General features: G+C 41.7%; 1 protein-coding gene across 1 annotated transcript in view; it reads right to left on the bottom strand.

The window, feature by feature from the left end:
- The window catches only part of IGF1R (insulin like growth factor 1 receptor), a 263,823-nt gene that overhangs the window by 222,882 nt on the left and 15,650 nt on the right, over positions 1-25,291 (bottom strand). The window contains exon 2 of the mRNA XM_054043160.1: positions 7,043-7,588. Within this exon, the coding sequence (XP_053899135.1) occupies positions 7,043-7,588 (546 nt within the window). The remainder of the gene's footprint in view (positions 1-7,042; positions 7,589-25,291) is intronic.

Raw genomic sequence — 25,291 nt, 5'->3', positions numbered from 1 at the left:
CAGGGATGCCGTAAGGCTAAATTAATTAGTGCTTATAAAGCACACTGAGATCCACCAATGAAAGACACTATATCAGTGAAATGCGTGATCACAAGAGGTCTGCTAGAAAGTTATCAGATGCTGTTTCACCTGGAAACAAAAAGTTCAGCTAGTTGAAAGAAGGTAGGAAGACTCCATCCACCCATTCATAGGGTCTCTGCTGCAAAAGGTAAGGAAGAAAGTACGGCTTTCTACTGAAATCTCTCTTCCCCCATTGACAAAGTATTGCATGCTTTATTGTTCTTCTGAGCCATGAAAGAAACAGACAGCTGATTCTCTAAGTTGATAAGATACATTAAGCTCTCTGGTGCAGTTTACCAGGGCCAGGCATTCTCTCTCACTGAACTGTTTAATGAAGCAAGTGTAGCAGGAAGTTTCTGTAACACTTGAAAGTGTCTCAAATTAAGCAAGACCTGCTGCATTAGAAAAGCAATGTCTCCTGACAATGCCTGCTTACCTGAGATCCTCTACAGCAGAGGTTAGTGGCAGGAGCCAAGCTCTGGATCCCCTGAGGCCTTTTAACACCTTATCCACCTTGACAGTTGGTGACAAAATGCCATGACTTGGCAGGGGGTGAGGAATCATGAGTCATTTCAAATGGTGTTACAAAGGCAAGCTTTGTCCTGGCTGATTCATATGTCAATCCCATATACTCACTGCTGACTACAGTGATCATGCAAAGAAAAAAAAATCTTTAGAACAAAGAATGTGCTCATAAGACATTGCCCCAAGTGTTTTTACCTCTGCACTTTGGAAGAAGGAATCAGGTGAGAAGGATGCCAACAGCCTCCATATCCTCACCTAGACATCTTCTGCTTCAGTTAGTTTTCTCCAAAAAACCCAATGCTAAAGCCCTTTAGACACACAAGGAAAGCTGTCTTTGAAGCCCAGGGCTCGCCATCAAGGGTTTTTTTTCCCTGCTGGAGACAGAATATAAACCCTTTTACCCAGGGCATTCAGGACAACTGTTCATCTGCAGTTCTGGGCCTAGGAAGAAGTCACCTGAAATTTCAGTCCACGGGTTGCGTCCGCTAAATTGAAGGAGATATAACAAACATCTGGACTAGTACAAAAGAGAAACGTTGGTTTGTTTTGAACAAAACAGAATGACGAACTGATCTGAGCACTCAAAGATTTAACAATGCTTAACCTGCTTTCAGTGTTGGACAAATCACAAATGAACATGGCGCTCCCTTGAAAATGTCACCATTGCGTTTACATGATGCTATCCTTTACCATCTCCTGTAAATTTGCCATCGTTGAACCCATCCCTCACAACAGCTGCTGGCAACAATCCAAAGACTCCTATTCGGGAAGGCAACATCACTTTGTGATTCTGCTGTTAGAACGAGATATGCATGCAGCACAGCTAGCACCGTTCAGCTCAGACCAAAACTAAGTGCACACAGAGACAACAGTAGGCCCAACACTGCAAGAGCTGTAAAGGGAATGAGCAAGGGCTCCCCTGCCTCAGGGCAGTTAAAAGTAGGAGTGTGCACTAGATAGACCAGCCAGGGGCTGCAGAACAGACAAAGAAGTCACAGAAACTTTGCACTGAAGCTTTTAAAAAGTTGGACATTTTCTGCAGCTTACATATCATCAAAATGTCACAGTGTTACTCTGCCTCTTTAAAACACAGAACTGCTACCCCGTCTCCCTCCACCTCCAACATTGTTCCCATGCAAGTTATATCAAAGGAAGCAAAGGCCTGTTCCTTTGTTTGTGAGCAAGAAAGAAGAGGAAACAGAAACTGACTTCTGCTCAATGACAAAATTAAACAGAAGCCAGCCTGCTGAAAGAACTAAATGTTCCCACACCACATTTACCCATTGATTTGATATCCTTTAACGGAAGCTCTAAATAAGGACAGAGGTACTTAATACATGCCCCCTACTATACAGCTGGAACCAACAGAAAAGGATAAGCAATTAAATGAAGGTAAGACTACGTACAGCATTTCCATAGTTCAATTTAGCACCATTATGGCATGCAACAGGAATGTCAATGTTTGTCATCTTCATCTACAACAAAATTACATAAAAAGAAGAATACAAACTCATCAGAAAATATTGTAGACTTCATGGCTTTACTGGGAGAAAAAAATGCAGGTTAACGACTTGAAGATATTTCAACTCCTAAGCCCAGCTTTTTAAATAGTATTTAGGTGTTCCCCATGCATCACTGGAAGGCTAAGTAACACAGGAGCCAGAGTCTCATTTTTAAAGATGACTTAGGCACTTCAGAGCTCACTTTTGAAAATGAGTATCAGGCTCCTAAGTCACTTAGGCCTTGCAGTGCTGAGTGGCGAAACACCTCAATAGCTTTAAAAACCTGGGCCCTAGTTTCCAGTCTTTTTTACATCCTTGCGTAATTCTGTACAGATTTCTCTCCAGATTAGGAGTTCATTGCTAGTGTGTTCAAACAATCAAGTAGGATAAACAGGAAGCTCCCTTTTAAACAATCGAACATGTATACTTCCTTTGTTTTTCCTTCAGAAAGGACAGTGGTTTCTCTTCTAGATGGATAGCTGGCAAATTAGAGAGTCCCCTTCCTTGCTACCCCTGCCTTGTTACAATTAACAAAAACAATAAAATGTTCCAAGTTTCTTCCTCTTTATTAATTATTAGAACTTTGGTTCACATACATAGCTGTGGCATTTCCTTTTCTGCTCTCCACCCTATGCTATCCTAACCCTAGCACCGCTTCTCCCACTTCCACATGAGGACCTGAGCTTCAACAATTATTCTTAGGATTCCTTTCTACTACCTCTTCACCGATTTGATCTCCTTGAGCTTTATGGTGGTATTGTGACAATGTGAATATGGCACCATCTTTTCAACAGATCTACCTCCGATGCGGATTCAGAGTCAGAACTGCTAACTTCAAGGAAAATAACACCAGCCTTTCGTGCTCTGTTTCGTCCTCCAGTTTGCACTAAGAAGCTAACACAGGCAAAAGGGAGTGAAATTGAAGAGATGGAGAGGGTCTCACTAAACTGGGTGACTAGGTGACAAAATGGCAGGTGAAATTCAGTATTGGTAAGTGCAAAGTAATAAACATTGGGGAAAAAACAATCCCAACTGTACATACAAAATGATGGGGACTAATTTAGCTGCTCCCACTCAAGAAAGATCTTGGAGCCACTGTGGATAGCTCCCCGAAAACATCCGCTCAATGTGCAGTGCCACTCAAAGAGCTAACAACGTTCAGAACCATTAGGAAAGGGATAGATAAAATATCAGAATGCCACTACATAAATCCATGGTACGTCCATACCTTGAATGCTGCATGCAGGTCTGGTCACCCCGTCTCAAAAAAATATATTGCATTGGAAAAGGTACAGAGAAGGACAACAATAATTATTAGGGGGATGGAACAGCTTCCATGTGAGGAGAGATTAAAGAGCCCGGGACTGTTCAACTAAGCAAAGAGATGACTACGGGGGTGGGGTATGACAGAGGTCTATAAAATCATGCATGGATGTGGAAAATGTGAATAAGGAAATGTGAAGGAGTAAATAACACAACAAGAACTAGGGTCACCCAATGAAATTAATAGGCAGCTCATTTAAAACAAACCAAACCAAAGGAAGGACTTCTTCACACAAGGCACAATCGAATTGTGGAATTTGTTGCCATGGGATGTTGTGAATGCCAAAAGTATAACAGGGTTCAAAAAAGAATTTAAGTTCCTGGAGGATAGGTCCATCAATGGCTATTAGCCAAGATGCTCAGGGACATAACCCCATGCTCCAAGTGTCCCTAAACCTCCGACTGCCAGAAGCTGGGACTGGATAACAGAGATGGATCACTCAAAATTGCCCTGTTTTGTTCATTCCCTCTGAAGTATCTGGCACCAGCCACCACTGGGAAACATGATACTGGGCTAGATGGAGCATTGGTCTGACCCAGTACGGCTGTTCTTACATTCTTATGAAAAAGATTTAAAAAAACAAAACAAAAACAAAACAAAATCACATTCCAAAGCCAGCAAAGGCAATGAGGTTGCATAGGAATCACCAAGGACATAATCTGAAGACAATTAAGTGGTTTCACAGAAGACATCATTTGGCCATACAGAACCATTATTATTGGTAGTAATACCTTAGAAGGAACAAACCAAGCCTGACTCGCTGATTCAGACTGAATTATGCAGACCTAACAGCTGGGGATTTTTATTTTATTTAAACAAACTAAACTGACTATTTCCTACAAAAAATACTGAGAGAAACAGAGGCCTACAATGGTACTTGTAAAGAGTTTTATTTTGGGGCGATCGGGGGGAGTAGAACTGCATGGGAAGGTGTCTAAATTTCTCATCTTCGTGGATCTGTCAAGATATTCAAAATACTGAGGGATTCAGGCTTTTCCAACCCTCTTTTGTACAGAAACTTCTCTCACACTCTGGTATTGACCATCATTACTTTAACTCAAGTCAAGATTGCAGTGATTATTGCTTGTAATTAACACCTACCGATAGGCTGAGCTCATAACCTTCTGAAGTTTACAGGATAAACTCAAAAAGCCTACTGTGCAATTGTAGTGATTTGAGTAAACTATGAGCTTGTTTGCCCTATTTGTAAAAGTGCAAAGAGACCAAGTTCTGCCGTTTGTTTTTGTCTATGCCTGCTATCAGAAGAGATAAACGGTGCCATAACAGATAAGAACAAGACTGCAAACAGAGACACAAGTACAACTTCATTGCAAGCCAGCATATCAATTCTCTCATTGACTATTTAAAACTTCAGACTATATTACAAACACTGACTTATTAATAGAAAAAAAATTCCTTGACATATATTAGCTACCCTTGGTAGAAGATCATGGAGGGTGGGAGGGAAAGGAGACAAACATAATACCACAAGAGATTCCAGTCTGTAGCCTGAGTCCTGCAAACACTTACAGATGTGTATAATTTTACTCACATGAGCAATCCCATTGAACTCACAATGGGACTCCGCATGCAAGTCAAGTTAGGCGTACGTCTAAGGGTACACTGCAGATGGAAGCAAGCCTGGGCAGACAGACTTGCGCTAGCAAGGGCTTGTAAGGTAAGCACAATAAGAATAGCCGTGTGGACATTGGGACATTGGTGGAGTCTGGGCTAGCCACTCGAGCTCAAGCCAATCCTGCCCCGTGGGTCCAAGTTCAGTGGTAGCCCATGCCTCTGCTGGTGCTGCAATAAACACAGCAATTTTTAGCACGGTAGCATGATCCCAGCCAACGCAAGTCTCTCTATCAAGGCTGGGAGGCTTGCTACCAGCTTCAGTATAGACATGACATATACCATGTGTTTGCAGGATAGTGCCTTTGTTTACCTTCCCTCTAAGGGCCCCGCACAGGGTCCTTGTGGGCTTCAAGTAGTTTAAAATGGAACTTTTCTTTGTCCACTATTATCTACAGCTGTAAAACTGACCAACTGGACCCCAACGTTCCATTAGCTCAGACTCATCTTTTCACTGCCAGTGGAATGCATTCCACGCACAGCATTCCACTTGCAAGGATAACAGGGTCCCAAGACTGCTGAAAAAAAAAAATGTCTGCAGTTAGTCCATTTTACCATTATGCCATGGGGAGAAGTGTGAAAAGGGGTGGGGGGGAAGCTTACACAGACATACAAAAGGATGGTGGATTATAGCTCCCCTTTAACAACCAGGATTTAAAATATAACCTGAAGTAACCTCTCGTTGTTGTTGTCCATTCAGCAGCAGTAACCGCACAGCTCCGTTTCACTACCAGATAGATTCCTCTGTCCATGTGAGTATTGAGAATACAGTATTTCTTGTACGCCAGTTCTCCATGACTAATTTTTTATCATAAATTATGTACATAACTGATAATTACATAAAAATTAGAGCATAGCCTATGAAATAAATAGGCAGCTGGTTTTAAACAAACCAAAGAAAGGACTTCTTCATACAATGCACATTCAACCTGTAGGACGGAAACTCCCTTATTGGCGGTTACTGAAGATTTTAATCAGCACAACAAGCAACCAATGTCACTATTGTGATGCTGCAAGTATGGAAACAGAAATCATGATACTATGGACTATTTGTGGCTCATCTAGAAGTGGTTCTGTCAATACAGAGCTACAGGGAAAGAGATAGGGTGACCAGATGTCCCGATTTTATAGGGACAGTCCCGATTTGGGGGTCTTTTTCTTATATAGGCTCCTATTACCCCCACCCCCTGTCCCGATTTTTCACATTTGCTGCCTGGTCACCCTAGGAAGAGATGCAACTTATTTTTCCCCTTCCCAGAGGAGTTAGTGAAGATGAGGTTTTGTTTGAAATGTTTGTCTAGTTATACATTACAGACCAAATATCTTTAAAGATAATTATACTATTATTAATAGTACTGTACCAGCAGTCTTTGACAATAACCGTACCCCTCAATAATAATAAAAAAAATATCAGGAAGAATTCTCTCTCTTTAAAAAAGTAGCTTTTTAAAAATAAGGGCTTATGAAGCCAAGGTTTTCCAACATTCCTATCAAGTGGATTTTACCAACAAGAATAGGTCCTGAGCACAACTACCTTCCCACAGCCACCACCTGCAAACTGAACATTATAAGAAATGAACATTCAGACAGATTTGTTACAGAACAGTTCTCATTAAGCAGTGTTTGAGGGAAGGCACTTGCGTTCAGGAACCCAGCAACACTACTGACTGAACTAGTTATCCTGCCAAAGCCAGCTGCTGCAAAGAAACTATTCTTGCCTCCAGTTTTATTGAACCACTTATCACCCTCGAATCACGATTTTTCTTTCAAATGTGAAAAATTAAATATTCACTATGGAAACAGATAAAGAGTTGGCCATGGAGTTACATGAAATACTACTGATTAGAAGACACTAATTTCAATGGTACCCCACAGTACTAAAACAAAGCTTATATGAAAAGGCAGAATTAAGCCTTAAAAAAAATTGAGCTATTTGATTTAGGAAGAGGCACACACAAAAAAAGTTGCATTTGAATTTGGCAATCTATTCAACTCTTACTTTTCTGGCAGTGGTTGGTGGTCCAGCAGCGGTAGTTGTACTCATTGTTAATGGAGGTCTTCTCACACAATGGCTTCTCTTCCATCGTCCCTGGACACAAGTCCCCACACTCCTTTGGAGGTTTATTCCCAACTATGTAGTTGTTGGACACTGCATCTAGTATCAGAGACCAGTCCACCGTGGAGAGGTAACACAGGTCCGAGTTTTTCTCAATCCGGATGGCCCCTCGGGTGATGTTCCTCAGATTATAAAGCCCAATTTCTTTGAGGTTAGTCATCTCAAAGATAACCAGGGCATAGTTGTAGAAGAGGTTCCGCCCGCGAATGACCGTGAGGTTGGGAAAGAGATCGCTGAGGCTCTCTAAGCCTGCCACGCGGAACAGCAGCAAGTAGTCGGTGATAACTGTGAGCTTTGGGAAGCGGAAGTTGCGGTAGTCCTCTGCCTTGGAGATCAGCAGAATCTGGAGGAAACCCTCAATTACCGTGCAGTTCTCTAAGCGCTTCAGCTCATGGATATCATTGCGAATGTCGACATTTGGCCCACAAACTGAAAACACAAGGAAAAAGAAAAGAAATCCTTAATCAACTTCAACAAGTTTTTAAATTTTAAAACAAAATTAAGGCAAATTAAATTGAAACAGCTCTGACTGAACATTTTGTCTGCCATAAAATTTTAACTCCATAATTAAGCTGTAATTTTAAAATAAGAATAAGCACATAATTTGGGCCTACTATTGAATATGCCACTTTCATTTTATCTCATTTAACTGATCAATGTTAATATTACATGCAAAAGAAGAGCGCTAGAAGCACACATATTCTTCTGCAGTGGGTACAAAACTGATGCTTTCTTATTGCTGCTGCAAGCGAGCCTGGATTTTACCATGGAATAAGAATAGAATACACAGTGCTTCAATTAATTCAACAAAACAGGTCATAACTTTTAGGGGCGATCTTTTCCGTGGTGATGGGCTGGGATTTCAATCACATTATTCCCAGGGAGTTTAATGAGAGGACTACACCTAAAAATATATAAATATATATAAAACTTTAACCCTTAGATTACTAATTTAAAGCTCAGAAGAAACTAAAGCATTGGAGAACACAGTATATTTGGCTTCAACCCTCTAAATCCGCAAACCATTCACAACACCAAAACCTACTCTACTTTCCCAGGTTCTCAAGCCAACTTGGCCCCCACACCAGAACATACGAGCTTACAAAAGATCTGTAACATTACAAATATACACAATGCTACTCAGCACTTCCTGTTCTGCAAGCATTAGGAAAAGAAAGTGTTCTGACTTGTTTCTAATTCATGGAGTTCCTGTTTGAATGCACTCCAGTGAACCCAAGTTTCACTAATTCTGGCACAAACCCACAGTGGAGTTCCTGAAGCCCTAAGAAAAACAGGATAAACAACAGACTTATTTACAAGAATACTTATTTGAGTCATAATGAGGAATTTCCCTTGAAAACACTAGATTGAACCCAATGTATTCTCATGAAGTCAGCTGTCAATAGGACAGGAAAAAAATATATGGGGAAACAGCTTCACAACCAACTTAAGTTGTCTGACTTTTCACATCTGGCGAGAAAATGCATACAAAAGGAAAAAGAAACTAAACAGAGAAAGCCCTCTATTATGTCAATGCCATAATAATCACTCAAAATAGATGGGAGCATACATTTTTGAAAGATTGTATTAATAAGTACAAGAATTAACTACATAAACAGCTCTCTATAAATATAAAACAAAGATGCATGGTCTTCTCTAGGGAACAAGAAACCACCTAAAAACCACAAAGCGCAAGGATGAGAGCCCAAGAGTCAGTTGTTCTTGAACTCACTGACAACATCATTCTTTGAGGTATTTGGTGGAAAAAATGGAAAAAGGATGCTCTAATACGGACAATACAAATAAGGCATTGTGAGCTAAAGGAAAATGACAGTTTGTTTAAAGCAAGTTTACATAGGGATCTAGTTGGATGGAGAGGCTATTTGTCTTGTTTTATGCATATTAAACTTAATTATTTTACCACCAACTTTCTCTGAGAAGAGAGTTTGGTCTAGACACAAGCAAATTCTAATACCAACGAAAACTGTCCAGAGCTTCACAAATTGCTTTAGCAACAGAAAGCAGTCCTGTCGTCCCAAAACACCCAGCTAAGACTATTACCGCAAGTTAACAAAGGATCTGAAACATGAACATGCTTAAATCATAGCAGCTTTAACATCCAACAAGGACTTAAAGGTAGTTAACATCCCAAGGGATCAGCTGGAGTTAGTGTACACGTGGTGACGTCATGCAGTCTATATGGTTTTATAAAAATGTAAATGAATATAATGTAACTGGGATATGCTTCATGCACAAGGTCTCTTGCAAGGTATCATTACAAAGCTCATAATCTACTGAGTGTGATCATCCTATTTGTAGAAATGTACCACTCTAGTATCTAAAACTAGAAATATAAAACATAAATCTCAGGGCCTACTGTAATTATGTAAAGCGTGGGCCATTAAGGATGGTTTGGAATCTTGATGACTCCCATTGTCTGCAGATGGCTGTATTTACCTGTGAGCCTTCCTGTATATGTGAGTGCTGGCAAGTGAGTAATGAAGTCTTGCAGTGACATGTGATCATGTCACCTGAACTGGAATCCATCTTTAACCTGGTGCTTTTCCAGTGGGGGAAGGGGGGGGTGGAAACCCAGAGGGACAAAGGGTTCCCGCCTTAGGCAAAAGATATATAAAGGGGTAGAAGAGAACAAGGGGAGAGAGGAGCCATCATGAAGAATCCCCTAGCTATCACCTGAGCTGCAACAAGAGCTGTACCAGGGGAAAGAATTGTGCCCAGGCCTGGAAGGTGTCCAGTCTGAGAAAAACTCACTGAAGCATCTCTGAGGGTGAGATTATCTGTATTTAGTTTGATTAGACATAGATTTGTGCATTTTTTTATTTTACTTGGTGACTTACTTTGTTCTGTCTGTTACTACTTGGAACCACTTAAATCCTACTGTCTGTATTTAATAAAATCACTTTTTATTTAGTAATTTACTCAGAGTATGTATTAATACCTGGGGGAGCAAACAGCTGTGCATATCTCTCTATCAGTGTTATAGAGGGCGAACAATTTATGAGTTTGCCCTGCATAAGCTTTATGCAGAGTAAAACGGATTTATCTGGGTTTAGACGCCATTGGGAGTTGGGCATCTGAGTGCTAAAGACAAGCAAACTTCTGTGAACTGTTTTCAGGTAAACTTGCAGCTTTGGGGCAAGTGATTCAGACCCTGGGTCTGTGTTGGGGCAGACGGGAGTGTCTGGCTCAGCAAGACAGGGTGCTGGAGTCCTGAGCTGGCAGGGAAAACAGAAGCAGGGGTAGTCTTTGCACATCGTGTGGCAGCTCCCAAGGGGGTTTCTGTGATCCAACCCGTCACACACATTATAGACAAAGAGGAAAAATATAAATTTCACTCTTTTAGGGAGTACAGGAAGATAACAGGAGAGGATAGTCTGGTTGATGAAGCTGGCAGAAGCCAGACTACAAGAGTTAAAGAAATCCAATCCATAAAACCTGTGATAAAAGCTGTAAAGGGCGGGGAGAAATCTGTCAGAGGAATTCTAGGATGTCTGAGCGTGGAAATGAATCAAGGTTTCTAGCACTGTATGTCGTTCAGGATTTGGATGAGCAGACAGACTGGCACCTACAATTGCCAGCTTAGAAAGGTCTCTCCAGGCAAACATTAAAATCGTGTGAAATGGAACAACTGCAATTAGAGCGAAAGAGAAAGACTTGGCTTTGGGTCTGACCCTGAATTTCAGTCTTAGAAACCGAAATTCCCCAGTATAAGGGAGGGCGGGGGGAGAATGAACTCAACTGAGTCTTCAATTCTCTGCTCCTTCACAATCCTGCTATACTGGTTTTTAATCATACATCTCAATGATTAGGCGATCATGCTTACTGGTCATTCTTCTACAAGCCTCTCCCCACATCCCTCAGCTCCATTTTTAATCTAGCCCCCTTTTTCCTTTCACTGCGATTCCAGTCTCTGAGATCTGCTCTTCATCCATTCTCTCTGCTTGGTTAAGACTCATCAAGTCTGACAAGCCTCTACGGGAGAACCCGAACACCATTCCTCTCCTCCTGAACTTGTGAGGGAAAGCCACAACACAGCACAACAGAAGATCAATAGCATGATCTTACAATGCAGTTTAATGAAACTTCCTTTTAAAGAAAACCAAAATAAAAAGACAGGGTAGGCCTGATCCCAGAGTGTCTGTTCTGACAAAATGGGAATACCGTCATAATGCTAACACAGGCTGTTCCTTTTCTGGAAAGAGACCCAAAAAAAAAAAAAAAGTACAAATGCCATGTTTTTCCAACTAAATCAGTTTATTTTTTGTCTCCACCTGCTGAAAGGAAAAAGTACCCTACAGTTCCTATTAAGCTACAGGAAATGGAGCAGAATTTATTCTTAGTGCAATAAAATTTTAGAAAGCTTGATTGCTCCAAGATCTTCATTTTGTTAAAGAAATAAAATTTGCACTTAGGTTGACCTTTTGTAGGCCAAGTTCCAGGGTGATGGGGTTTAAAAAACAGCTGAGTTATAAGAGAAATGACAGCAACTCTTATCTAAAGCCTTATAAGATCTGTACACATGTATGTGTTTCAAGACCAGGCTTAGAGAGTCATTGTTTTTAGTTTTATGTTTGCCCCTGCTTGAAAGTTACTTAATTTTAGATACTTAATGTTTTTATACATTAGTAAGGGATCAGGACTTTCTGGCAACAATATAAACTCATTTGCCTCGATTATGAAACACCATCTTCCTAATAAGAAAAACGATGGAGTCCAGGGGGTTTCAATGTGGGAGCAATTGCTTACATGTTAATGTGCAACTGACATTTCTTAATGTAAGAACTGGCTTTTTTTAGTTTGTTGTCTATTAAGTTATATGTTTTGTAGAACTAATAATGAAGATAATGAAAATCACAAAGCACCAAACATGAAACAGGGAAAACCCCTTCTTTCATATTACACCTGGCAAATTCTACCTTTCTGGTAAAGGGGAAATGTCTCCAAGTTCATGGGATAAATGAAAAAAAGACCTTTTTATTTAAGTTTGGCCACTGTTATGCTTTGCTGTCTCATTTCTTTCAGAAGTTCACATTGTCCATGAAAGTTAGTTACTACATAATGCATCATCTTTTCCTCACTTTTGTTCACTGTCCTGAAAGGGCTTATATGAAAAACAAATTAATCTGAGATCAAAGACTACTACAGTTTCAATTTGGCCATGTTGTGTTTTCTTTGGACCACATTTAGGGACTGTGTGTTTAGATTTACAATATAAACTGGTCTCTCAAATGGACAGAAACACACTATAATGTCCTTTATAAATTTTACATGCAGCAGTGTATGGTTTCTTTATGTTTTCGCTACTAAATATTCTTAATTCACCTACAGTAACTATTTCCTCAAATTCAGATCTAAAGTTTGCCACAATGCATGCAACTAACCCACTGTACAGCTGCAAAACAGCTAATATGCATGCATAGCCTGTTAATATTGCTCCATTAAAATATAGCTATTCCTTTTATAAGACTAATATAACAACCAGTATAGTTACTGATAAGGTGACACATTCATTTCCCTCCAGCTGTTTCCAACTTTCCAAAACTTGTCTCCTCTATTGCTGCAATTTATCATGCTTATTCTCAACACAGAGGTCAATTCTGAGAAGGCACTTTTTAAACTAAACAGTCAGGGTGATTAACCATGGGAACCACCTACCAAGAGAAGTTTCTCCATCTCTTTATGTCTCTAGGTCAAGACTGGGTGTCTTTCTGGAAGAGATGCTTTAGCCAAACTCACATTATTGGGCTCAGTACAGAGGTAACTAGGTGAAATGTAATGGCCTGTGACATACAGGATGTCAGATTAGATGATCTAATGGTCCCTTCTGGCCTTAAAAAAATGTATGAATAAGTTTGATAAAATCCACTTGGTTGTACTGTAAGAATTCAAGCATAAAAATAAGGGTGTTCTCCCCCACCCCCAATTACGTTTCTGCCTCTTTATGATGGGCTTGGGATGAGAGGGGCAGGAATTAGGTAACTTGTGTCTGCTTATTCACAGAACTTCAAAACTTTCCATGGTCTTAGAACATCAGCAAAACAACAAATCTAATCACATTCCTAGCAGTCATCTTTCCTAATAGTAATCACCAGTTTAGAAAATAACAATCTTGAACAGATTAAGTCATCTAAAAAGAATACAGTTAAAATTTCCAAACTGCATATATTTAGAAATAATTTATTTAAATATAATTTTTTAGCAATCATGGCGTTAATCATCCCACAATGGCTATTTTGTGAAGTGGGTTTTTGTCTTACTTTTGCATCATTTCTTCCCTTCCATGAAACAGGAGACTTTGAAATCCTGTTATAATCCCTCTTCATACACATCTACCAAACAGTTATTTAAGTCAACAAAACAATTATGGTTTAATGGCTTTGCCTCTTGGTAACGGGCAAGAAGAGAGACAAAACAAGATGAAAGCAACAGCTTCCGTGCAAAATGCCTGTCTCCATGGGGCAAATCAGCATGAACCTTGCTGTTCAGTACTTGGGTCTACATTGCCACCACATTTCTGGTAACTTATTTATTCAAGCTTAAGAATTAGAGGGCATGACCCACACCTCAAACACGTTCACTGTTTTTATGTGAGAGACTGTTACCTCAAAGCAACCTGAAATCAGTTCATCACTGTCTGGCTTTTACTTACAAATTTTGTGTTTCTTCCAGTTACTCCATTTAGAAAGTGTTTAAAGGAACACCGTGTTTTTCAAAACCTACAATTCCTTTCATTTTAAATCCAATTTGTCAGTGGCTTTAGCTTTAATTTTATGAAATCCAAGACGTCCTACACACAAAATTGTCTCAGTGATCCCCCAGAAGACATTAATGGTCACCACACCTTTAAGGGCTTCTCCTGTCGTTCTGCTGAATGGGAAAAAGAGATCCTTTGCAGAACCCAGGGTGCAAAACTCCTTTTTCAAGCTAGAGGCCTGCTTGAACCCAAAAGGCTCTGTGTCGAGCAGGATCTCTCTAGCCCAGGGGTAGGCAATCTATGGCACGTGGGCCAAAGGCAGCACACTAGCTGATTTTCAGTGGCACTCACACTGCCCGGGTCCTGGCCACCGGTCCGGGGGGGGGGGGGGGGGGGGGGGGCTCTGCATTTTAATTTAATTTTAAATGAAGCTTCTTAAAACATTTTTAAAACCTTACTTACTTTACATACAACAATAGTTTAGTTATATATTATAGATTATAGAAAGAGACCTTCTAAAAATGTTAAAATGTATTACCGGCACGCAAAACAAATTAGAGTGAATAAATGAAGACTCGGCACACCACTTCTGAAAGGATGCCGACCCCTGCTCTAGCCACACCGTTAGAGAATACTTAGTCCTGCCATGAGTGCAGGGGACTGGACTAGATGACCTCTAGAGTCCTACAATTCTATGATTCTATTAGAGCTGAATCTAAGGACAGAGGTTCACTTTCGTCCAGTGAACTAAGTAGTTATATGGAAATCAACTCTGCATTTGTATTTCTCCTGTTTTGTGTACCAATGAGTCAATACAGAGGAAGGCAAGACTAGCTCATTCTCAGAGGCCCAAGGATGCCCCCCCATTCTTCCCCTTTAACTTCTCTCTTGCCAAGGCCCTGCATTACAGCAATGTCCCACACTTCCTACAAAGGAATCGAACAGCCTGATAAAAACGACTCATTTTGGCCACGTCAGATCAAGGCGTCTCCCCCGAGTACCTTAGATACAATTTTAAAGGGTACTTTGGATAGGATGCTGGAAAAAGTGCTGGACACTGAGTGCAGAAAAATATCCAAGCCTCGTAAGGTTTACCAGCCTGGGAATCAATGTCACCATTCCTTGAGGATGAGGAAGGGAGAAGCAGCTTGGATGCTTTGCAGGCTTAGGAAAGGCATGGGCCTTGCCCCCACTGAAACTTGGCACATGCTGGTAGCAAACAGAATAAATCCTCCAGCTAGTAACTTGCTGGATGACTTCTACAGAGTGGATGTTATCCTGTTTTACCAATAGCTGTTCCCGTGCTGCTCAGAAAGACAGAGAATGAACAAATGGACCTGGGTTTTCTTTGACCCAATTTTAAGCGAGATAACCTACCCACCACACAACAGCAGCCAAAACAAAGTCTCACTGGGCCAATCATGGCCAATTCTGAGCACGCTCCCCTTAAATAAGTGAGGAGAGTCTTTCTATACAACTATTATTAAGGCTGTGTGTTGATCATGGAAGTCATGAATTCCATGAATTTCCGTGACTTCTGCAGAGGCCAAACTCGGGCAGCGCCTGGGCCAGCAGCAGCATCCTGGGTGTGTGGGAGAGGGCTCAGATCTGGGGTGCGGGGCAGCACTTACTGGGGGCCCAGCATGTCTCTGCAGCTCCTAGGCGGAGGGACCAGGGGGCTCCACATGCCACCCAGAGGCGCCGCCCCTGCAGCTCTCATTGGCTGCAGTTCCCAGCCAATGGGAGCTGCGGAGCCAGCACTTGTGGTGAGAGTAGCACACAGTGCCCCTAGGCCGCTCCTCCTCCTAGGAGCTGCAGGGACACGTGGAGCCTGGTAGAGAGCCTGCCATCCCACCAACCGTCCCCCTACCCCCAGCGAGGTTCCCGGGCCACACATCTCCCCCCAACACCCGCAGCCACCTCCCCCACCCCAGAGCACCCGCAGCCCCCCGGCCCAAGTTTTAATTAGGGGTATATAGTAAAAGTTATGGACAGCTCATGGACCGTGAATTTTTGTTTGCTGCCCATGACCTGTTCATGACTTTTACTAAAAATACCTATGACTAAAATGTAGCCTTAACTATTATTACTTGCAGACAGCTAGCAGTTGATGCTTCTGAATATGGTGCTGTTGCTCTCCTCCCAAACTCTACTAATAAAGACGATTAGATAAGATCATCCTTCAGTAAGGTCAACACAGAGCCATGTGTCCATCTGGGAGATCAGCACAACTTCTAAACAGTGTTTTGTTATTTATTCCCTATGGAGCCACTTCCTTCTCATCATGTGTTTTCAGCTTAAATCCATGGGAGGTCCTTATTAAAGAATTTGGTCTAGAGCAGCATGTTTGCTGTCCAGCAGTGCCTGCACCTTGGATTTACAGCATTCATAAAGTCACTCATTTCCAAAACTCCCATCTCTCCTTCACAGCAACGAAAGAAATGTTTACTATGTGAGACAGATTTGGAGCTGTCCTGTCATAATTTATGACTACCGTATGTTACAGTAAACATCCCAAATGTCAAGGCTATGACTACACTGGGTAAACTCAATAGATGGCTGTCTGGAAAAACAAGAAAGAAGGAAAAGAATGGTTCAAGATAGCCATCCCTAAGCAAACACTAAAGAGCTGTTAAGAGACAATGTCAGAACTATTAACACTGATGATTTTGCCTCAGTCTCCAGCCACCCTACACAACTCTTTTTCAGCAAACAGAAAAAAGCCCGCAAACAACAAAACAACTCTGATAGGATTAAAAGAGACAAATTCCAGAGAAGCAGTACTTGTTGCAGGGTACCAGACGGAGGCTACATCTGCCCTAGAGACACTACAATGGCACTGCTGAGACTGTGTCCCTGTAGCAGCACAGCATAAACCCTTCCTACATCAATAGAAGATGGTTTTCCACCTATGTAGTTAATCCACTTCTGCAAGAGGTGGCAGCTAGGTCAAAGAAAGAATTCTTCTGTCAATCAACTGCGTCTATATAAGGAGTTAAGTTGACCTAACCACGGCACTCGGGGAGCAAAACTTTTCACAGTCCTGAGCAACACAACTAGCTAGGTCAATCTAATTTTTAAGTGTATAGCAGGCCTGAGACAAAAAAGCTTGCTGGGGGTGTCTGTAGAAGCTACGCTGGTTTTAAGAAGGCTGTCTGGTCACTGTATACCACTGGTCGCAGACTACCAAAGACAAGAACTGTACGTTCTTGAACTCAGTTGGACCTACATGGTAGGAGTAGTTGACATACACAAGGGTACTGTAGACTAGCCCTGGGCTAAGAGTGGGAGAATATTGGAATTTTCACACAAGCAGAGGTAAAGGCCCAAGGCTCCACACCTGAGGGAATGCTCTCAGAGATTCCAGATAAGGGACAGCTAGCTCAGTAAGTAACACCTTTTAAAACTGTCAAAAAGCTACCTGCTTTATCATACTGCCTACTGCAGATATCTGAAGTGGTAACTAAAATATCCCTTTGTAAGGTGCACACTGTGGGCAGCGGAAGTTAATTGCAGAATTCACAGAAATCAGTGACTGGAGACATTCCTTATAGTCCATCCCCTGATAACACAGGATTCTTCCATACAGTACATTCTTGTGTTCTGTCCTGCTAAGAGAGAGAGTCTCAGTCTGGAAAAAAAATTAACCACTTTTCACTTTTGTTCTAGTTTTTTTGTTTTCCTTAATTTAAACTTCAGGTTGTCAGGCACCAAACACAATGCTGCCATGTTTGGTTTGAAAACACTGCAGGGGAACATTTAAATTCAAACAAAAAAAACCATTTTCATTTGAAGTTAAATCATTAAAGTATTCCTGTTTATATTTAGGGCCTTGTTTTGCGCTTAACGAGTCACTATCTGGGGACAAAGCTAACCAATGGTGATCTTTTAGATGAGACTAGAGACTACTGTGCTATCTAATATCTCACAGACAGGAAATACTGCCTGATGCATTTTTGTTTGGTTAATTACACTTCTTACTTCTAGTAACACCTTATACAATTCTTCTTCTGCACTGGTGGGAAAAGGAAGTGTAACGAAAAGGACCATCCCCTATCCTCTGTGTACTTACCGATGATTGACAGTCTCCCTACATCATCCGTTAGCTAAACGCTACATATTTTGTTTAAGCCTTATAGCTCTTCCATATACTTCCTACACAAGGACCATCGTGTTACTCACGTGCCAAGAATCATGCATAACACTCACCAAAGCCTCACAGAGAAGGATGCTAATTTGACCCAGGTTACAAAGCCTCTGCATACCAACTTTTAAACTGATTTCACTTTATTGCTCTAACTTATAAGTTCAATTGAATATTGTGTCCACGATCAACCAAAAATTTATCTTGGCATTGCTGGTTTATATCTCCCTTTCATTCAACTCCACACACAATTTATATGCAGACCTTTTTCAGGTTAACTATTCCGGTCTGTCCTTTTGGGTGGACGGGGGGAACTGCAGGAAGGCACTAGTACACAATCCACATTTGAGTGGTTTAGCCTGTGTCCTCACTGCAAAGTTGGTGGGTTTCCAGCCCAAGTGAAAGCAACACCCAGGCTTTAAGTCTATACTCGAGGAGGGGTTAGCTATCTTGGGTTTAAAGCACCCAACTCAGGTGAGAGGGTTGTGTGTGAACAGGAGGAGAGAATTATAGGCAAGACCAAATAAGAGCCTAAGTTAACTCTATAGTTAAGATACACCTTGTGCTGCATCACTTTTGAAGTTACAGACATGGTTAACTTAACCAGATCATGAAAAAGGTGCAGAATGCAAACATATGAAGAAACTTTCATGTACAGAATTTAAGTGAAAGCTTAACTCCTGGGAGGTAAATCCAATTTTCTTTTTGCAGGAAAGAAGGGAAAAGTGTCAGCCTTTGTGCTGTTTCTTAACCCACAGGATCACTTGCCTGACAGCACCAAAAAAAATAATAAAAAAATGTCACTCTATGTAAGACACAATACACAAGTGAGTAGGTGGCATATTATGATCAGTAACTATGAGAGCAAAACCGTGATAATGATGTTTAAGCTCTATGCTAGTAGTCGTAGTCTAATGCCTGCTAAAGCAAAAATGGAAGACTGAAAATTACAAGCTGTTTATAACAGAATTTGTGTTTCACAATTTGATGACAATAGAGCTTAACAGAAATTGTCTCTCTAGGGGACCTCTCTTCACCTTAAAAAAGGTTGTGTGTACAATTTTATTATTATTTTTTTTTAACAGTTGTCTACACATCCAAGTGACTCAGCAACTGGCTGACAGCAACCTGTAGCACGTACAATTAAGTTGGACGGGTAAGACAGCCAACTCTCGCAGGATGAAAATCATCAGCATGTGGTTGGGCTCAGCAGCCCACATTTATGGCCACTATACCATGCTTTTAGCCGCCTACTACCTCCCGCTGGCTCGGAGTGTTTTAAATCTAGATCTGTCAACTAGTCCAGACCATTTTGACTTCATTAAAAGAAAACTGCCAGCACAGTACCATCATACACAACTGCACTGAGCTTCCAATGGTCAGAAACAGAACGCAATAAAAAGTCAATGGGAGATTATATTTATACCCCCCAGTAATCTATAAATGATTTAGGGTCACAATGTGATTTACCTTAACAATATGTAGGACTTGACCATTAACCTTCGCTATCTGTCCCTCCCCTAAAGAAACAGATTGATTTTTCCCCAGCCTTCTATGGTAATGTTTGGTTAAAACAAACTGAACTAAAACTTCCATTAACCCCAACTTCCGCAAGGCCGGAGTTTTAAAAGAAAAGTTAAACAAAGCGTCTGACTAAACAGGAAAAAAAGATGCTCGTTTCAGATCAAGTTAGCTTAACAAGACTGGAAAGCCCCTGTCATTCCCTGTAGACACACCAAAACACCTTTAAAATCCCATGAGTTGGTCATATTGTAGCCTGTTCTCCCACACAGGTTACAACATGAGCAATCCATTCAACTGAAAAGGTGTTTAACACTTAATGTAGACACTATTTAATAAGTTAAAGGGACTTTCCAAGCATGTTTAACTTGACTGAGCTAATCAGATTGAAAACAAAGTACCTTTTTCTCTCATGGACAGGGGGAAACATGTGGATGGGTACAAGAAGAGAGACAATGTGACTGATCATTTAGGCCACAGGTAGTCAACAGGTAAACTGCACGCCAAATCCCGACTGCCATATGCTTCTGAATGAACCGCAAAATCTTTTTATATACTTATTATTGCGGTGTGAACAATATTTCTCTGAAGTCTGGATCTTGACTATACCTTGACCAAGAAATTTGGACCTTGCCAAAAAACTAATTGACTACCATGATTTAGGCCTTGTCCACACAGGAGAGCTATACCAAGCAATAAGGTAGGGTGTGAATTTAAACCAATGAAGTCACACTAATGTAACTACCCATGGGATCACTCTTTTTGCAGTATAAAAATGTGTTTTCGGTTTAGCTTATGTCACTTTGGAAGGGGTTTAAACTAAGCCAAGAAAATACACTCGTAAAGAGACCATACGGGGAATTAAACCTGCATAATTATTTCAGTGTAATTGGTAAAACCTTCCTGTGTAGACAAGCCCTTACTGTCTCCTACGCCAGTTAAGATGAATTGCGCTACAAAGACATAACCTACACAGGCAGAGAGCAACAGGATGCAAGTACTTCTGCACAGAGCACTCATTTTTTCAAACATGAGGTAAAGAGGAAAGGCAAACACAAACATCCTGGAGTTTCATCAACTATTAAAAAAAAAAAATGAGTTTTACCATCCACAAGAGAGCTTTCAATCATCAACTTAGGACTCTCAGTGTACATCCCTACAAATCATCTTCAATCAATTATTCTACTCTGTGGCTTTTTTTCCACCTTAAGTTAGAATTTGTAAAGGAAAAAACGTTTGTATGAAAACCAGGACACGTACCTCATTCAAGTAGTGACATGGTCTTCCCCAAGTCCAGTGGTTCTCAAACTGGGGCCGCCGCTTGTGTAGGGAAAGCCCCTGGTTTGTTTACCTGCCCCGTCTGCAGGTCTGACCGATCGCGGCTCCCGCTGGCCGCGGTTCGCCGCTCCAGGCCAATGGGATCTGCTGGAAGCGGCGGCCAGACCTGCGGACGGGGCAGGTAAACAAACCGGCCTGGCCCGCCAGGGACTTTCCCTACACAAGCGACGGCCCCAGTTTGAGAACCACTGCCCAAGTCGCTTCAGCTTGGGGACTGTCTTCTACTGTGTTTATACCTTGCCTAACGGAGTGGAGCCTCCAACCCCTGATGCAGCCTTTAGACACTAGCAGAACATTCAGTGAATAGGTGCATGTTTGCATTTCTGATTGGTGAAATGATTATTAAATTATTCAACAAAACATGTATGATCTATATTGTTTGGCAGCTGCAAATGCGACTACTAAAAGCATGTCAGAATATTTTATTAGTCAAGTAACAATCTACTACACTTTTAACTCGATGTGAGAAGGGCAATGTCAGGGAACTAAATGCATACAATCCCCTCTGCAACCTAAGCAGATGTCTCTGAAGAGAACGGGGTACAAAACATTGTCACAGGTGCATGCCCAACAGATCCACAGGAGGAGACTTTGGGCTCAATGAGTCAGAGTGCCCTGCAGAGCAGTGTGGCTGTGAGAGACAGTCAGCTCAGCAGAGATTTTATCCATCCTGCTCGCCTTCTTCAGGCCCAACATAGGGGGAAGCTACAATCACCGAAGTAGCACAGTCAAGATTCCCAGATCTTCTGGGAGACTCCCAGTTTCAGGCACCCACTTCTGATCTCCCACCTTCACTAGGAGAGCAGGGGAGTCATTCTAGGCCATGCCTCTGTTTTGGGTAATGGAGGACTGCAGCCAAGAAAAGACCATATTAGGAATCTATCCTTGCCTACTGCAGTTCCAGCTGCTCCAATTAATGGAGGCTAAGAACAACAGAAACGTATGGGAAGCATTTTTAAAAACAAGTAACTGCTAGCAGTTCTGATGAGAGAAAAGAACTCCATTTGCAACACTGGATAATTGTGCTTTAATTTTAGGCATTTGATTTAGAAAAAAAAAGTCAGCGTAACATGAACTGAATCGAACTTCTGTACATTGAACCAGAATTATCTTAGGCACAGAGACCTCCCAAAGACAAATCTAGAGGCTTTCAAAGCAAATTAGTCTTTGATAACAATATGAACAGGGAAGGAAAGCTCTGAAAAGAGCATACGTTTCTCCTGAAAAACAGGTAACCTAAAATTAACTACAATTCACAGTCCCACCTAACAAAATGCTGCGGGTGCAATTCTTGCCAAGCACCAATGACATGCTTGACTTTATACAAGCCACCAAAGACAGATTCTGCCCCAAAAAGCTTACAATAGAAAAGACATGGGGAATCTTTAAGAGCTTTGCTTCTGGGATATTGTGTGTTGTAGTGGTGGTGGAGGAGGATTTTTCTGGGGGTTTTGTTTTGTTTTTTTTTAAAACAGCATTTTGACCTGCATGGTTTGTCATTTGGGGGTTTGAGGAAATAAGAAGTTTCCGTAAAGGATCTGAATGAAAAGAGGGGGGAGGTACCTGGTGCACTTGAAAATTAAGGACACCCCAAGCATACAAGTCAACATGAAAGGAGGCAAGAATGCCAGACCATGGGGCAGGTGTAAAGGGAATGGCAAAGCAGACTTCCTTTAGAGTGAAGGTAGGGTTATGAGAGGTGTGAACAAAAATGCAGAAAGGGATGTAACAGTACAGAATCTTGAAAGGGAAAATGAGAATCATTTTGATACCCAAAACATAAAAGGAGGAGTTCATTTATCAGATGGCCACCAATAATCTGATTTTTATTGCATCCTCTATTTGATACAAGCAGGGGTAAAAAGGGACACACTTTCTCACACTAATTTGCATTCTTCAAACAGCTACATCAAAAACATTGGGGGGAAAATAGAGTATAATTCATAGAGCCTCCTCTTCAACATATCCAAAGAGGTTTCAGAGTAGCAGCCGTGTTAGTCTGTATCCGCAAAAAGAACAGGAGTACTTGTGGCACCTTACAGACTAACAAATTTATTAGAGCATAAACTTTCGTGGACTACAGCCCACTTCTTCGGATGCATACAGAGTGGAATAAATATTGAGGAGATATATATACACACATACAAAGAGCATAAACAGGTGGGAGTTGTCTTACCAACTCTGAGAGGCCAATTAAGTAAGAGAAAAAAAACTTTTGAAGTGATAATCAAGCTAGCCCAGTACAGACAGTTTGATATCCAAAGAGTTGTAAGAGAAACAGTTCAGAATGGATTTATGCGCTACCCCAGCTACTCAAATTCCTGGCACCTGGTAATTCTCACACAAACTGAAAAAGAACAATTCAAGACCATGGAAAGGAGTTTAGTTCACGCAATAATCCAAAACATCTTCTTAAGAATTCCCCTGAAAGCCCTTAAATGCCTAAACTTCCAAAATCTATTCCCCAAAGCCTCAAGCTAGAGCAACAGGAAATACAGCTTTTTTTTCCCTCTTCAATGGATGCTTTTAAATAAGGGGAAAAAAGTCAATCAGCATTAGACCCATTACAAATCCTGAAAATGCTGCAGATCCAGGAAGTGGGGGCTGGGGAAGGATTTGATCCTCAGATGGTCAGCTTGAAAATCCTGCCTATTTTATTCAGCGAACTGAAAGGGTCAGGAATTTCAGAAACGCTAGGTATTTTGCATTATTTTCTGAAACTTTACCGGGGGGGAGAAGGGGGTGTCCAAGGCTGTAATTAACCTTTATGCTCCAGGGTATCTTCGGGAGGATATGCACCGTGTTCCTTTCTCAACATGCTGCAGATTTTCCATGGTTATACAAAACATTTTAAAATATTCCATTCCTCTAACATTGTTTTTTCCTCCACCAACACGGAACAGCGAAAACATAGCTCAGATAGTGCGCCTCATCAAAGAGCATCCTGCTGGTTATGAAAAACTCTCATTACTCTAGAATTTATGGCAGCGCCACTACCTCACATTCATTGTCTCCGCGCAGAATGTAAGGTCCCTCATACTAATGGAAAACTGGCAATGCTGCCGTTTTTAAAGGATTTCTTTTTTTAAAGGAATTTACACATTTGATTGGTTTAACAGTGTCATTCCATTTCAATGTAGCAATATCGGTCTCACAAGTGTCAAGATACCAACATGAAGCTCTACATGTCCATGTGGATTCTGCAAAGGAGCTTGGAGAACTGTCAATAGTCAAATGACAGTACATCTCTTTCTTGATGCCTGCCGGATGCTCCTCCTTATGGTTGAGGAATGGCAACTAAATTCCAAACTCTCACCATCCCAAAGCAACTCATGTCTGGGGTATTTAGGCTTCTCTAGGAACTTGCGCCCTTTCCATGAAATGCCATCGTATTTCAAATATGCGACTGAGTATGTTCAGTTTGTTCCATTTGTTCTTGATCAAAGGAGCTTTTCTGGACGAGGAAGCTGGACATCTGGTACTTAAGAAACCTGGGAGTTTTTTCCTGTCATGTCTACAAGTTCCGAAAGCCAAGCTCTCCTCAGGCAGTGAGATCAACCATCTCCTTTCCCCCTCTCATTTTCTGTAGTCCTAAAAATGACGGGTATGGAAGGGAATGCACACATTTTCCTCTTATAGCTATTTCGCTCTTTCCTCTGAAACAGCAGACTGCGGTCTTCAGATTATCTGATGGCACAAAGGTGCACTGTTTGTGGTCAGAACTGGGCAGTTACAAGATTGAAAGCAGATTCCACTCTGCCTAGTTGATAGCATTCCTGCCTCACAAAACTGCAGGGATATCCGTCTTCTCCCTTATGCCAGGGGTTCTCAACCTTTTGTTTTCTGAGCCCCACTCCCAACATACTATAAAAACTCCAAGGCCAAGCAGGGGAAGGGGGGCACCTCAAGACTCCTGGCTTCAATCACCAGTGGGGGGCCTCAGGGCTTTAGCCCTGTGGGGTGCCAGTGCTCTGGGTGGGGGGCTCAGGGTTTCTGCCCTGCAGGGGCGCCGGGGTTCAGGGTTTGAGACCAGGCGGGGAGGTGCCAGGGCTTCAGCCCTGCAGCTCCATTCCCGGTTTCAGCCCTGTGGGAGCGCCAGGGCTCGGGACACCAAACTTCAGCTCCACCAGAGCTCAGGGAACCTGGCTTCAGCCCCATGGGGGGTGCCCAGGCTCTGGGCTTTAGCTCCCTACAGTTCTGTTCCCACTTTGAGCCACATGGGGGAGCTAGGGCTTCAGCCACAAGGCCCCACAGACCCCTAAAACCAGCTTGCAGCCACCAAGGGGGCCATGGACTCCTGGTTGAGAACCACTGCTTCATGCAACAACCCCTGGCTTGTGCCACATGCCACTTTGTTCAAAATAGTAGGCATTCTTTCTTCTAGAATATCTTGCATCCAGCCCCTCCTGTCTTT

Source organism: Malaclemys terrapin, chromosome 10 (genome assembly GCF_027887155.1).
Source record: "Malaclemys terrapin pileata isolate rMalTer1 chromosome 10, rMalTer1.hap1, whole genome shotgun sequence".
Taxonomy (NCBI): Eukaryota; Metazoa; Chordata; order Testudines; family Emydidae; genus Malaclemys; species Malaclemys terrapin.
Note: the sequence above shows the minus strand (reverse complement) of the source record. Positions and strands in the feature narration are given on the sequence as shown.